The 15,217-nt window shown below is 34.3% G+C and overlaps 3 protein-coding genes across 3 annotated transcripts; all 3 read left to right on the forward strand.

Annotated features, from left to right (window-relative positions):
- The first annotated feature begins 3,392 nt into the window (after positions 1–3,392).
- LOC134241158 (complement C1q-like protein 4) lies at positions 3,393–4,335 on the forward strand. Its single transcript, XM_062723240.1, has 2 exons — positions 3,393–3,636; positions 3,884–4,335. The coding sequence occupies exons 1-2, from the start codon at positions 3,393–3,395 to the stop codon at positions 4,333–4,335; spliced, it is 696 nt and encodes a 231-aa protein (XP_062579224.1).
- A 4,514-nt stretch (positions 4,336–8,849) lies between these two features.
- LOC134241156 (uncharacterized) lies at positions 8,850–10,560 on the forward strand. The gene is made up of 2 exons (XM_062723237.1): positions 8,850–9,337; positions 10,313–10,560. The coding sequence occupies exons 1-2, from the start codon at positions 8,890–8,892 to the stop codon at positions 10,558–10,560; spliced, it is 696 nt and encodes a 231-aa protein (XP_062579221.1). The 5' UTR covers positions 8,850–8,889.
- Positions 10,561–12,804: 2,244 nt separating this feature from the next.
- LOC134241159 (uncharacterized) lies at positions 12,805–13,912 on the forward strand. Its single transcript, XM_062723241.1, has 2 exons — positions 12,805–13,204; positions 13,442–13,912. Exons 1-2 carry the CDS (start codon positions 12,814–12,816, stop codon positions 13,891–13,893), a joined length of 843 nt encoding a protein of 280 aa, XP_062579225.1. The 5' UTR covers positions 12,805–12,813; the 3' UTR covers positions 13,894–13,912.
- Positions 13,913–15,217: the final 1,305 nt, after the last annotated feature.

Genomic DNA, 15,217 nt, shown 5'->3' on the forward strand with positions numbered 1-15,217 from the left:
GTCGTAAATTATGAGGATGGTAAGGATGATACGACTACCGTCGATGAATCTGGTACTTCCGGTGAATTAAAATGGACGGAATTGTCTGCTGTCTTAGATCATTTTTTCCTGATTGTAATGGTTATAATTACAACAATATCATCCATCATATTTATGATATCACTGGCAGCTGGAGGCAAAATCAACACATAACCGAATTCATACCGGTAATAATCATGGCATCCATTTTTTAAGTATAGTTTTGTAGAAATGACTTTAGTGGGGAAAATCTTCTTAAGGCTGATTCCCAGATTTTATTTCCTATAGTACCATTGTCATTTTTTCTACAATGTCATTTTTCGCATCTGCGAAGCTTCTTCAATATAGTCTTTTTGTTCAATCTTTGCAGGGTGAATTTTGATAAATGTTTAAATTGTCATCTGCAAAAGAGTAACTAGAATTGAATATTAAACTCTGTAACCTTTTCGAAATTAGTTTATAATACGTGTCTTTGTAAAACTTCAAATATTTACAGTATTTTCTTTTGTACCTTGATCTCAAATGGAGAAAACTATTATAAGTCCTTGGCCGGCTGTTCAATCCATATTCCCACTGTATACTTCTTTGTATATTATGAAACAGCAATTATGATTATAATTGAATTTATGTATTGAATGCGTTGTTTATGTATTAAATACATTGTATTTACATGTGTGCGATGGTTTATGTAATATACATTGCAGGCTGAGATTTTACGCCGGTGGTATACGAAATTCCAGCCAATGATTAGCGGGCTAGGATCACGTGGACAGCTGAGCTGTTCACTTGTATTTTTATTCCCGCGCTGTCCACAGTATTTTTGGAATCACGTACATTTGAAGACCCGCCACCGCTCCTGCAATCCTACCTCTCGCATTTTTATAAATTGCATAAGGTGGATTTTTGTAATTATCAATATGGCCCAGTTGGTTTTGATGTGTCACCCCTTTTGTTTTGATGTGCCATCTTTTTGCTATATTTTTCTTTAAATGTTTGATCTTATTGTTTTATAGGAATTTTTTCTAGTCATTTTTTGGGGGATCAGACATTTTTCATACTTTACGTAATTTCAATCGGAGCTTGTGAGTCTGATCCCCATTCTTTTGTATAAAGTATTTTCTTTTATATCGTCATTTAAATAAATGACATTATTCATCTCTGTGAATTGTTTGAGTTAATCTTTAGCAAACTAAGCAAAAACTAGCTGCGGTGAGCCTACCGAGCATTTGAAGACATAAATAAAATACTTCTTAAACTAACTAGAATAGAATCAATAATTGATGAGCATTGCTGAGGGGAATTGTTATAAAAAGTTATAATCATAACGTGTTGTGAAATGTCTTCTGATATGTTCCTTTAGACATCCACGATTTGAAATCCACCATCCTATGCCCCCTCCCCAATTGAAGATTTACTTCTATTATTTTTTAGTGACTAAATGGAACTTCTAATGAGGCAAACCTTTTTCTATAATGATATTGATATCAACCTTTAATGGTATTTCAAAAATTGACGGAGAAGTACATGTTTAATAGTCATGTACAATGATACAATGAGAACACATGTTCATTTGCAAATTTTCTAAATAATTACAATTGACCTACAGTTTGTGCGTTAATGATTTCATATTTAAGTTATGTTTTTTTTTTCGATTTGTCAGATGGATCTATGAATTTAAACGAAGGTTTTTCGATGTCAATCTTCGTTATACTACTCACTAGAAATTTCAAATAAGCATAATATAATGTGTAAAACATTTGTTTTGTTGATGTGTGAAGTTTCATTTCATTCGATTAAACAGAAATCAATTTACTTCATTTTAAAATCAACATGCTTTGTACCTGCGGAGCACACTTAATGCCAATGTAACGTCAAAACATAGAGTCAAGAATTTCTAAAAAAAATACTATCCCCATACATTCCACACATTATAATCCAATGCCCATTCATTAAATCCTTTTTCTTATACTTGACATTAATTGTTTAAAGAATTTCTCTTGTATAATTTCCTTTTTAAGGTTGTTATTTCTTTTATCACTGAACTCTGCTTTCACAGGATAAGCAAGTCTGGAGCGCCTATGTCTTTCCTTGACGTTCCAGTTTTTTTTTTTAAGTTTTTGATTAGATTTTATCAGATAAACCGTTTCTTCACAGATTGTCCTCATCTGATACAGAGTCTCTGTCACTCAAATACTGTCTGTATACTATTTGTACACACAGACACAACTTCCTTGTGACATATTTTTTTATTCCTCCAATATTTTTTTTAGAGTTTATTCAGGATTTTTCCAAAATGGCATCGTTATCTGCTGCTCCGTGACGTTCTAAAACGTCATCGGTTTTGTCGTTTTCTATGAGGACTGCCTATCTTCTCAAGTTGATTTTTTTTTTCAACAAAGCAAAATATTAAAACATAATTTGGAATAAGAATCGATGTAACAATTCTTACTTTGAATTTCTAAGGTTTTTTTCTCGGTTTTGTTTCATTTTACAGAGAATATGACTAAAGACATCATTTAGTGTATTGTTTGTAACTTACTAAATTTTGGCCTGCTCCGCGATCCGATTTTTGCATTTTAAAATCTGGATACGTTTTGAATAAATTGTGATATTAAAAAAAATAATAATACAAATCATTTGAATTTATTGTTTAAGTATATCTACCAAATTTGGATAACATATGACGTCCAAAAAAAAAAGATACGGCAGAAGTCCACGAACTTTTCGAACAACCCTCGTACATTCAAAAGTTATTACAATTACTAGTATTCTGATGAAAATGCAGTAATTACTCGTACATTTGTCTTAAATATGTAAATTAAATGATGCTGGCGAATTCATGTTCTAGATGTTCCAGATTATTAATTCTATATGTTAAGTTGGAAATTAACGAAATTAAAGGAATTTTTCCAAAAAAAGTTTTAATTTTTTTTTGTCATGAACTCATACCTTCTGATGAGTTAGATAAAGGAAAATACAAAAAAAAAAAATGTGCAAAAAATTAATCCTATTATCCGATGTATGATACTTTGACAACAAATTTGCGGGAAAATTGTCAAATCATTATGCATTAATTTATCAAAAAATACTTTTCATGCACGTTATCAATTAGCAACAATATAAATAATATTCCAAACATTTCTGAATGCACAAATCGTATACAGTATAATAGATAACAGTCTAAGGTCACCTTTTTGATTAGAACGTCAAAATAATTCCTGAACATGGCGTTCTTTGAAAGTGTCCTCTTGTTCTTTTCTACTTCGTGTATTTTAACGTGCAATGCGGAGACAGGTTTCGTAGACGGTAAAATGAATCTGATTTTAGAAGAAGAATTGAATTCATTACGGAAGACCGTTTTTGCGCTCGAGAACATGGTTCATCACCAAAGTGACCTTATTGGTGACCTCAAAGAACGAAATATTCTCCAAGAAAGACGAATATCAGAACTAGAAGCTGCCCGACATACACAAGACAACATCTGCGATGAGATGAAAATCCGACTGGAGAAAACAGAATCTAGATTACACAGCCACTTTTCTGTGTCTTCAGGTCCTACCAACATTACAACAAAATCACCTGAAGAAGATATCCCCGATGGAAGAATAGTTAGATCAGGTAAGTTCTATTTAAAAAAGATGAAACTCAAAAAAATGTCTTATTTACAGCATTTTCTTTCTCTCGTTCTTCTCTTTCTTTTTCTCTCTCATTGAACAAGTTTTTTTCTCTCTCTCATTCTCTGTCTTTCTTCTCGATAGGGACTTTAAACAACATACAAGCAATCAATATCTCTCCCTCTCAACAAAAGTCTTTTATCTTTTAACATGCCTCTATCTATCTCTCAACATGTCTCTTTTTGACACAGGACGTCTTCTGATGAATACCATTAGCAATGGAATGCCATCGTATGAGGAGGGCGTAATAGCTTTTTATGCCCAGATGTCCTCATCAGAAATAAGTCCAGGCGCTCACCATACGCTCATCTTCGATAAAGTACGCACTAATGTTGGCAACGGATATAATGGAGTCACAGGGGTCTTTACTGCACCAAACGAGGGAATCTATGCATTTATCTGGGTCATTAGAATGCTTAATGCCGAACATTCCACAGAGTTAATGATTAACAACGATATCTTAGGTGCTACATTTTTGCGCGCCAAAAACAATGACGACGGATCAGTGAGCGGCACCGCTATTGCGCATGTCGCGAAAGGAGATGTTGTATTCGTGCGCATCCATTCCACGTATGCTGGGGATGGCAACGTCTTTAGCAATCTGCATGGCAAGCCAACATTTTCCGGGTGGTTACTGCACTAGTTTATAAATGGGATCACGGTACTTTGTTTTTCTAAGATAACTTTTTTATTAACATTAATATTTCAAATCGTATTTTTCAGGGGGGTGGGTGGGTAAAGAATTGCCATAGCGTGATATATTAAGAAAATGTTTAACTTAGTTTTAGACCGAATGAATTGTTTAATTTTGCATTCTGTTCAAAGTTAACAAAAATGCTTATCATTTTCGATCTCTTTAGCAGAAAGAATTCTTTCATTTCTGTTGACATAGATGTTAAATTAACTTCATTAAAAGAACATATTCACACCAGTCTCTCCATTTGTGTCATTTACTTAATATCCCTTTTATGGGCCATGATATAATTGTTACACAGTAAATACATCCAAAGTTCTAGAAGCACATTAGGGATTTGCTAGATAACTTCTTGTTTACGACCACGTGGCGCTGTGGATAGAGCGTCTGCTCTGAAGTTGCGAAGTAAGGAGTTGACCCTCACGTTGCGGGTTCGAATCCTACTGTGGGCCGTGGAAACCGGTCCTTCGGATGAGACCATATAAACCGAGGTCCCGTATCGCAGTAGGTGCTGGCACGAAAACAGATCCCTCCCTGCTCAATGGCCCTGTGTGCTGAATATAAGACAAAATTTGCAGCTCTCCACTGGCAAGTGGTGGCGTCTCCATATGTAGATGATTCAAAAATTCTCGAGAGGGACGTTAAACAAAATATATACGTATGCTATAATGAATAATGTAATATCTTAAAAAAACTTGTTCCTGTGTTGTTTTATACGAAAAAAGTCTAACATTTCAAATGTTTTGATGAGTGGGCATAAAAAAGATCTATGTTTGACCGCTGGGTGATTTGTTGGACTGGTCGATGAGATGTTGGACCGCTTACGTTAAAGAATGGACGGGGCTTAATCTTATTTTCATTCGTTTGCGTTCAACAGTGACGGACCTGAGGTTACATGACAAAAGACAGTACAAAATACGTGTATGGCAAAAAAATATAAATAAAATGAAAGGTATAACAAAACACGTACTAGTTTTGACGGTGTTATCGGGCAACATGCGTTTTGTGGACTATAGATGCCATGGGCCTAACGACCCCAGTCGGACAGTTTGGTTCTTGGGTCCGACAAAACACATATTGCCCTCGAACTCAGTCAATAAATGTATAATACTATAACGGATGATTGAGTGTTACTTTATGATCATCAATAAAATAAAATCGATTAATCATGCATTATATGTACATACATTGTTATTGTTGAAAGTCAGAATCCATGATTTCTCTGAAAAGTCATTTTTGTTAGATAAGGATTTCTGGTCCGTTATATACTGTGTGAAAAGATTTCTGGCCGATCAGAAACCTTTCAGCCTTTAACCATCAAAAGTGCTGAATATTTATTCTCTTTAGAGAATTGGACAGGCTTTCGCCTACACCCACTTCTCTTCGCAGGCCGTCATGTTGTTATTCTGGAAAACGTATAAATGAAGAACCGGAGACGGCCTACACTTCAACTAACATTTCGTCTGAAATATGTCTGATTGTTCGTAAGATACATGTTATATTAACAATTTCAACATAAGTAAACTCAAATGTCACCAGAAAACAAACCTTTACAAATCTTTTATCCATATTTACAACTTCTCATTCCCGGATTCAAACTCATGCTTTTCTACCATGGCTTATTCTAAAAATGTGAACATTAATCTAAGTCGGATAAATTGGAAAACATTGTTATCATTATTATAATTCTACCTTTTCAGAAAAACGAAACTAAAAGAGATTTAAAACCAATTTCAAAATAATAATTGAACAAAATTTGAGGAATTAATGCCTCGTTAAATTAAATAAAATAGACAATTTCTACCGTTTCATTATGACCTTTTAAAAAATATATCCAATTTTATCCGAATCAGAGTTTTTGTGATCCTTCTAGAGTTATTTGCTCATAATTTGAATCCGGGAAGGAGAACCAATCCCAACTTCTCGGGCCTTTCCGACTAGCGGAAAAACGACCTCGAATGTGTATGGTAGACGCCATGACAACCCTCCTTTTTCACGATCTTTGAAATAAATGCATGGAGACCTTTTATCTATAGAATATTAAGTTTAAACTTTATTCAATGTAATGATATTACCTAAAATATACTATAGAAGAGACTTCTAACTCCCCCTATCCTACATTTGACTAAACAGGAAATGTATAAATTTTTAACATCCGGCGATGTTAATACATTCGAGGTTGTTTTTCCGATCTCTGACGGAAAGACCTGAGATGATGCGATTGGATAGAGAACTTGTGAAAATGGATTAATAACTCATAAAGGTTGGTTTTCTTGTGACAGTTGTATGTAATTATGTCGAATTTGTTAATTTCACAAGTCTGTTACATATGATCAGACATATTTTAGATAATTTTCTTGTGACAGTTGTTAGTCAGCCCCGGGCTGACTAGTTATGTTAGGATGAAACTGCAAGTGCGCTTGTGTTAACCGGAATTGTGGGAAAAAGATTTGCACAACTTTCTCCAACCAGAGGGGGGGGGGGGGGGGGTAGTGGTTAACTTTTTTTCAAGGCCAACTTCCTTTCACTTACATTTTTTTCCATACAATACTACATATCCTTCATATCATTATACTTTGGTAAGAAGTGGGGGGATCCAACCTTTCAACAGACATTTCCAATAGTAAAGGTAATGTTGGGAAAAAAGTGGGGGGCAGGGCCCCCTGGCCCCCCTGTTGCTACGTCCTTGAAAACATCAGAAGACCACTGTAAAACAGTAAATTCTCAGAATTTGAGAAACTGACCACAGTGGAGATGCGGTAGCTGAGAGAACTGTGCTGATTTATAGACAGGGTCAACACCCCCCCCCCCCCCCCAATGAAAGGAGAGATAGAGGGGGAGGATGGATTCCGGTATTTTAATCTATAGTTTTGCTATGATGGTAGACATCATCAGACATTTTAAGTATACGTACTGCATGTATGACCATATTTTGAATTTCCATTTTAAATTGTTTTCCGTGGTGTTCATTATTTTTTAGAAGCAATTCTTTTCTTTCCTAATAACACTAAAATGGATGCTCAAACACAGAAATTGAATTAAATATACATGCAGTATGCCCCCCCCCTTCCACATCATGCATTGCCTCGAAATGAACAACTGAAAACTGTTATTTAATAATATTTAAAAACAATCTAACACAAAGTCTACCTTCCTTTTATTCATCATAATCTATATCATTTTTATAGAATTTAATGTGATCTTAGTTGCCATGTTGGCTTTTGTTCATTTACCGGTATGAGATGAACTTTCTCTGATGTCTGCGCCGAAGAGAAATTATTGGAGATCATTGTAATGATCACGATGCAGACTAGCTAAAATTTATACTATGTTTTATTATTTATTGTGTACAGCATTATGTTACAAATAAGAAAACGATTACAAGAATTTAACTTTTCTTACAATGGCATTTATTACATTTAAGGAGCACAACATGATGGATAGATCAAATCATATACCATTACAAAACAAGAAAGAAACTTTCAGTATTCCAGTGGCTGTCCCTCAGCTTTTTTAAAAATAGCTAACCTTGTAACTAATTATGTTGAATTTGTTGATTTCACAAGTCTGTTACATATGATCACACATATTTTAGACGAAATGTTAGTTGAAGTGCAGGCCGTCTCCGGTTCTTCAGTTGCACGTTTTCCAGAATAACGGCCTGCGAAGAGAAGTGGATGTAGGCGAAAGCCTGTCCACTTCTCTAAAGAGAATAGCTGAATATTATGTAACTTTTAGGCCTGAATATTAGTCAATCTGAATATTGCAGAATTTCAATTAATAAACATGACTTGGGACTGAAGTTTTATTTGTCTCTGTATGAAATGTTCTCTTTCTGAAACAATCAATCAAAATACATCTTATTAGCAGCTGGCAGATGACGTCATCATTTATAATAAGTAGGATGATTCTTTTCACAATAGTGACCTTAAAATCTTCAAAGAAACTTATTTCTTCTTCCATAAATGTGTTCAATAGTTATTATATATGACTACAAGTAGTTTGTTTGGAACTAGCAATATAAAACGTATATATTTAATTATTTTAATACATAATGTGTTAAAAGAATGCAAAAGTACAATGAATTTGTGAACACGGTAATCTCTGGCTATCAATTTTCCATGAAACATGTCATCATCTGTTTTGTTTTTTTTTAAAATTGAAATAATAAATCCTACTATTAGTAATATATTAAATCTTAATGTGGACAGAAAAGCTTAACAAAATATAATCATTTAAAAAATCTAAAAAATTATAATCCTTTTAGTATAAAGGAGTGGACCGCGTCATAAATTTCGAGGGAAAATAGTCCTACACTCTAAAGAATTATCAACAAATATTGGTATCAAGTTAGTTGTCGACTAGCAATAACATATTTTTTTTAATTCTATTGTATAAACAAATTGTAGTCGTTATATACACGTAAAATTGCAACACATGTGCGCCATATGATACTCAAAATACATGTTGAAGGGAGTGTCAATTTCACTTGTATAACAGATAATGGTCAAAAGCTACCTTTCGGTTATCAACGCCAGAGTAATAATTATTGCATCCAACACGGCGTTCTCTGAAGAGCTACTCTTATTACTCTTAACTTCATGTTTTTTCACATACAACGCAGAGACAGGATTTGAAGAGAGTAAAATCAATTCGCTTTCTGAAGAACTAACTTCCTTAAGGAAGACTGTTTTAGCCCTAAAGAACATGGATAATCGCCAAAATGACCTTATCGGTGACCTCAAAGAAAGAAATACTCTTCAAGAAAGACGCATTACAGAACTAGAAGCTGTCCAACACAGGCGAGACAAAGTCTGCGAGGAGATGAAAGTCCGACGGGAGAAAACAGATAATAGATTAAACAGACACTTTTCTCCTTCTTTGGACACCAAGAACACCGCAGTTAAATTACTTGGGAAAGAAAACCATAAAGAAAGAATAGTGAGATCAAGTAAGTTATGTTTTTTTTTAATAGAATGGCATGAACATCCAAAAAAATATATCGCATATCAGATCTAGATGAAAATTCAGAAATTAAAACAATTCTTCCTGACATTTTAATACGCATTTTTATGTCCCAAATGAAAGAATTTTCAGGGGTAAATAGTTTTTGTCCTGTCTGTCAGTCTGTTTGTCCGCAAAAACTTTAACCTTGCCAATAACTTTTGAGTGGGTGGGGCTATGGCTTTTACATTTCTTTGGGTACCACTAAATTTGACCTCTAGACCTTGGAGTTTGAATACCACTTTATCCTTGGCCATAACTTTTAAACAGTTAAAACTAGGGTTTTCATACGTTGCATGTGTATTCATGGTGACAAGACCTTTCAGTGAGTATAAATAGTATACTCTCTGTTAACCTTTGACATTCAGTAAGGCGATGTATTCTCGTTACATAATGAGCGTCTGAAATTAACACATCGTTTCATTCACTGTTGAAACATACATGTGAAAGAAATTCGGGCGAATGTCAACGAGTGTAGCAAGTATCCAGTAACAGCATTCTACGGAAAAGAGGTGGGGCTAAAGCCATCTCATCTTTGTCAACAATATTTTAAAGTTGTTGATGTCATTAATTTCTTAACCAATGAGAATCTATTCCCATTTGAGAGACGCTAACTACGTAGGTCGAGAATGCCACACCTTAATGAAAGTCAAAGGATGACAGAAAATTGTACTATTTTTGACCTTTTGACCTTAGAGTTAACCAACTGTTTAAAAACTTTAACCTTGGCCATTACATTTGATCAGTTAGAACTAGGGCTTTCATATTTCACAGGTCTTTTCCTTGTAAGAAGACCTTCCTTTGGATACCAACAATTCTGACCTTGACCTTTAGAGTTTGACATGCATTTTAGAAGATTCAACCTTCTCCATAAGCTGCCATACGAGACCATCAGTGTTTCACAAACACATCTTGTTGACAGGGAATCTGCATAAGAATGCAAGGAACAGTGGAAAGCCCCCGTATGAAAAAGGCGTCATCGCTTTTTATGCCCAGATGTCCTTCATAGGTGTTCGTCCTGGCGTTCGCCATATCTTCATCTTTGATAAAGTACGAACTAATGTTGGCAATATAATGGTTTCACTGGGGCCTTTACTGCACCAAAAGAGGGAATTTACGCATTTATCTGGGTTGTTAGACTGCATAAAGCTGAGCGCTCAACTGAATTAATTGTTAACAACGAGAATTTAGGGGCTACATTTTTGCGCGCCAAAAACGGTGACAACGGATCAGTGAGCGGTACTGCTACTGCGCATGTCGCGAAAGGAGATGTTCTTTTTGTGCGCATCCATTCCACGTATGCTGGGGATGGCAACGTCCATAGTAATGTGCATGGCAAACCAACATTTTCCGGGTGGTTACTGCACTAGATTGTTGTCACGATAATTTGCTTGTTGTGACTAAACTTTTAATAAACTTCAATATTCTTAATTTTTATTAACATTCACTTCAGAATATATATTTCAGGGTTGGCGGAAGAGGTTGAAGAATTGGTCTTTGTTTTTGTCTATCTGAAGGACACATAAGTGTTATCTACTGAGCAATGAATTTAATATTTGTATATTGGCTGAAGCAATTATTGATTTAATATTAAACTCTGAAATAAACAAAATTAAAAAAAAAATTTTACTCTTTAAATTTGTGAAAGGAGTTCTCTAGGATTTCTTTGGTGACATAAGTCCTCAGTTTAATACAATAAAATAGAATATGCATACAGGTATCAATCTTTCCCAACGTTTGTCACTGTGTACTCAATGTTATCACTGTTATATTATGGGTCATATAATGCTGCCAGATTTTTGTGGCAAATATTGCTAACTGCAGACCTGCCTACCCTTTTGTTGCAGAGGTGTAAGGGTGTAACTTGTCTCCTAATCTATTTATCATTGTGATTTTACAAAATCTAAATCAAACTCTATGTTGTACAGTATAACATTAAAATAACATGGCAAAAATTTTTCGAACCATTTATTGATGTCAATCATTTGTACGATGCATACATTGTTTGTTTTCTGGGAAGACAATATTTCTACTCTGCTGTTAAGGGAAACCCAAAATATGTGTCCGATCAAAAAGTAAAATGGAAGTTGCATAATGTCATTACTTAGTAAAATTTCTGTGAAAGTCTCATTAAATTCCAAGCGATGGATACCCCAGAGAGTAACGGACGGACACTCTGATCACTATATACACCCCCTGTTTTCAACCGGGAGCTATTAAAAGTTATGGAAATGTGTCATTTACTTTGCCTTTTCCCCTATTAAAGATGCACTTCAATCATTTTTTAAATGCCTCAATGGACTTCCAATGGCACAAACTGCTTTTTCTTTTGTGATAATATTATCAAACCTTAATGATATTTCAAAATACTACCGAGGAAATGCATATGAATATTTATGTACATGTACAATGATACAGTTAAAAACAGATTCATTTACAACTGTTCTAAATAAATGGTCCTACAGTTTGTGCGCTAATGATTTCATTTTTTTTATTTGTCATGTGACGAGATTCAACAGTTATTGCAATTTTTTCTGATGAAAAAACATTACATTTGTCGTATCGTTTAGTGAAAATTATTTATAATGATGCTGGGGAATTTTATGTTATCGATGTTTCAGATTACTAGTATTCATATGTTTAGTTGGAAAATAGCAAAATTAATGGAATTCTTCCATAAAAATATTTTTTGATATCAAATTTATATTAAATTGTAAATATCAAGTAATTATAAGATGTAAAACAGTAAATAATAAAAACTGTTTTAAATTTAAATGTGTTGTAAACGTTCATGACATATGGATGTACAAAACAGTATCGATTCGAAGTCACGCTTTAGCCTACATTTGTACAATGTGTTTTACAAAGATGCTGTCGACTGCTTTGAAATTTTTTAGTTTATTTTTTTTTTTTTAATTTAAATAGTCTTGGTTTTAAGTCGGGAAGAATAAACCATAATGCTTGTAAATGGTTTGAAGATTCCTAAATTATTTCATGTGCATTCAACAATTATCCCAGTCTGCAATAATAATTAAACATAACTGTGTGGCATGAAATTAATTTTAAAAAAATGAACCTGTATTAACGAGATTAATATAGTTTCCTGTTGGAAGTGTACAATTTTAATTTGAACGATGTAGCTTAGGGGGTGTCAATATTTACATGTGAATTTCTGACATATGATACTTTGTCGGGGGGGGGAGGGGTTTGAAAAGTCGTACATTTTTGAGGGGGAACGTGTCATTCCATTATTGATTAATAATGATTATTGAATTTACGTAGCAAAAACTACTTTTTAAACACGTTATCAATTGGCAACAATATATTATTGAACTTTACTGAATGAATTACTCGTAATCGGTATAATAGATAACGGTCAAATGTCAGATTTTTGATAAGAACGTCAAGATGATTCCATTGAACATGGCGGTCTTTGAAAGTTTCCTCTTGTTCTTCGCTACAACGTGTATTTTCATGTGCGACGCGGAGACAGGTTTGGAAGAAAGTAAAATGAATCTGATTTTAGAAGAATTGACCTCATTAAGGAAGACTGTTTTTGCGCTCGAGAACATGGTTCATCACCAAAGTGACCTTATTGATGACCTCAAAGAACGAAATATTATCCAAGAAAGACGAATATCAGAACTAGAAGCTGCCCAACATAGAAAAGACAAAGTCTGTGATGAGATGAAAATCCGACTGGAGAAAACAGAATCTAGATTACACAGCCACTTTTCTGTGTCTTCAGGTCCTACCAACATCACAACTAAATCAACTGGAGACGATATCCCTGAAAAAAGAATTATTAGATCAGGTAAGTTTTACTTTGAAGAGATGGAAATTTAAAAAAAATTGTTATCTGTAGCACTCTCTCTCTCTCTCTCTCTCTCTCTCTCTCTCTCTCTCTCTGAACAAGTTTCTCCCTCTCTCTTCTCGAGAGGGACGTTAAATGACATACAAGCAATCGCTATATCTCTCAACAAAAGTCTTTCTCTTTTAATTAAATAATAATCCTCTATCTATCTCTCAACATGTCTCTTTTTTGACACAGGACGTCTACTGATGAGTACTAGGAGCACTGGGATGCCTCCGTATGAGGAGGGAGTCATCGCATTTTATGCCCAGATGTCCTCATCAGAAGTTAGTCCCAGCACTCACCATACGCTCATCTTCGATAAAGTACGCACTAATGTTGGCAACGGATATAATGGAATCACAGGGGTCTTTACTGCACCAAAAGAGGGAATCTATGCATTTATCTGGGTCATTAGAATGCATGAGGCCGAACATTCAACAGAGTTAATGATTAACAACGATATCTTGGGTGCTACATTTTTGCGCGCCAAAAACAATGATGACGGATCAGTGAGCGGTACAGCTATTGCGCATGTCGGGAGAGGAGATGTTGTATTTGTGCGCATCCATTCCACGTATGGTGGGGATGGCAACGTCCTTAGTAATGTGCATGGCATGCCAACATTTTCCGGGTGGTTACTGCACTAGATTGTTATTGTTATCACGATACTTTTTAAATAAACTTTAATATTTCAAAATGTATCTCTCTTTTCTTTTCTTTTCTTTTTTTTTTTGGGGGGGGGAGGGGGGTGGTAAAGAGTTCGCGTCAGCTTAAGGCATTTAGCAACGCTTAACTTTTGCTTCAGACCCAGGAGATTGTTGAATTTGCATCCTGCTCGTGGGAAACAAAAATTCATATCATTTTATCTTTTTTGTAGAAAGAATTGCTGATTTCTGTTGACATGTACACGTATTTTTAATTCACTCCATAAAAAGAACATACCGGTATTCATATCAGTCTCTCCATTTGTGTCATTTACTTAAATATCCCTTTTATGGGTCACATGGTATCCATGTAAATACTTCCAGAGTTCTATAGGCAATTACGAAGTTGCTAGGTAACTTTTTGCTTGTGTTATGACATTAAGTAGACAACATTGTTTTACAATGGCTATAATACTATACTACGGAAGCGTATTAATGCCACGCAATATTTTTTTTTTAAGTTGGTATTTCCAACTTTAAAGTTTATAATTCCAATTCTAAAGTTTGAAATTCCAACTTTAAAGCTGATAATTCCAATTTAAAGTTGGAAATTCCAACTTTAATCTTGGCTTTTCCAACTTTTAACTTGGAATTAAAGTTGGAATTAACAACTTTAAAGTTGGAATTTCCAAGATTAAAGTTGGTATTACCAAGATTTAAGTTGGAATTTCCAAGATTATAGTTGGAACTACCAAGTTTAAGTTGGAATTTCTAACTTTAAAGTTGGAATTACCAACTTTAAAAAAAAATATTGCGTGACACTAATACGCTTCCGTACTATACAGATGATTGAGTAAATCCATGATCATCAATAAAATAAAAACCTGTTAACAATGCATAATATGTATACATTGTAATCGATGAAAGTCAGAATGCATGATTTCTCGGAATAGTTTTGATTTCTCTTGATAGTTTATCTTTGCTAGCTTATGTTTTCTGATCCGCTACCTTCCTACTGTGTGAAGAGATTCTCGGATCACAAAGCTTAACCATCGAAAATACTGAATATAACTTCTGAGCCAAAATATTAGTCAATCGGAATAAGGCAACAGTTTAATACTAGTAAAAACATAATTTGGGGACTGAATTTTTATTTGTGCCTCTTTACAAAATGTTCTCTTTCTGAAACAATCAATCGAAATATGTCTATGTGGTAGGCTGACTGGTGATAACTTAATTGCATTATTCTTTCACAATAGTAGTAACCTCAAAGTCTTAAAAGAAACATTTGTTCTTCCAATATTTGAATGTAATCATCTATGAACTA

This window comes from Saccostrea cucullata, unplaced genomic scaffold (genome assembly GCF_032062105.1).
Source record: "Saccostrea cucullata isolate Sc308-1 unplaced genomic scaffold, CSIRO_AGI_Scuc_v1 ctg6064, whole genome shotgun sequence".
NCBI lineage: Eukaryota > Metazoa > Mollusca > Bivalvia > Ostreida > Ostreidae > Saccostrea > Saccostrea cuccullata.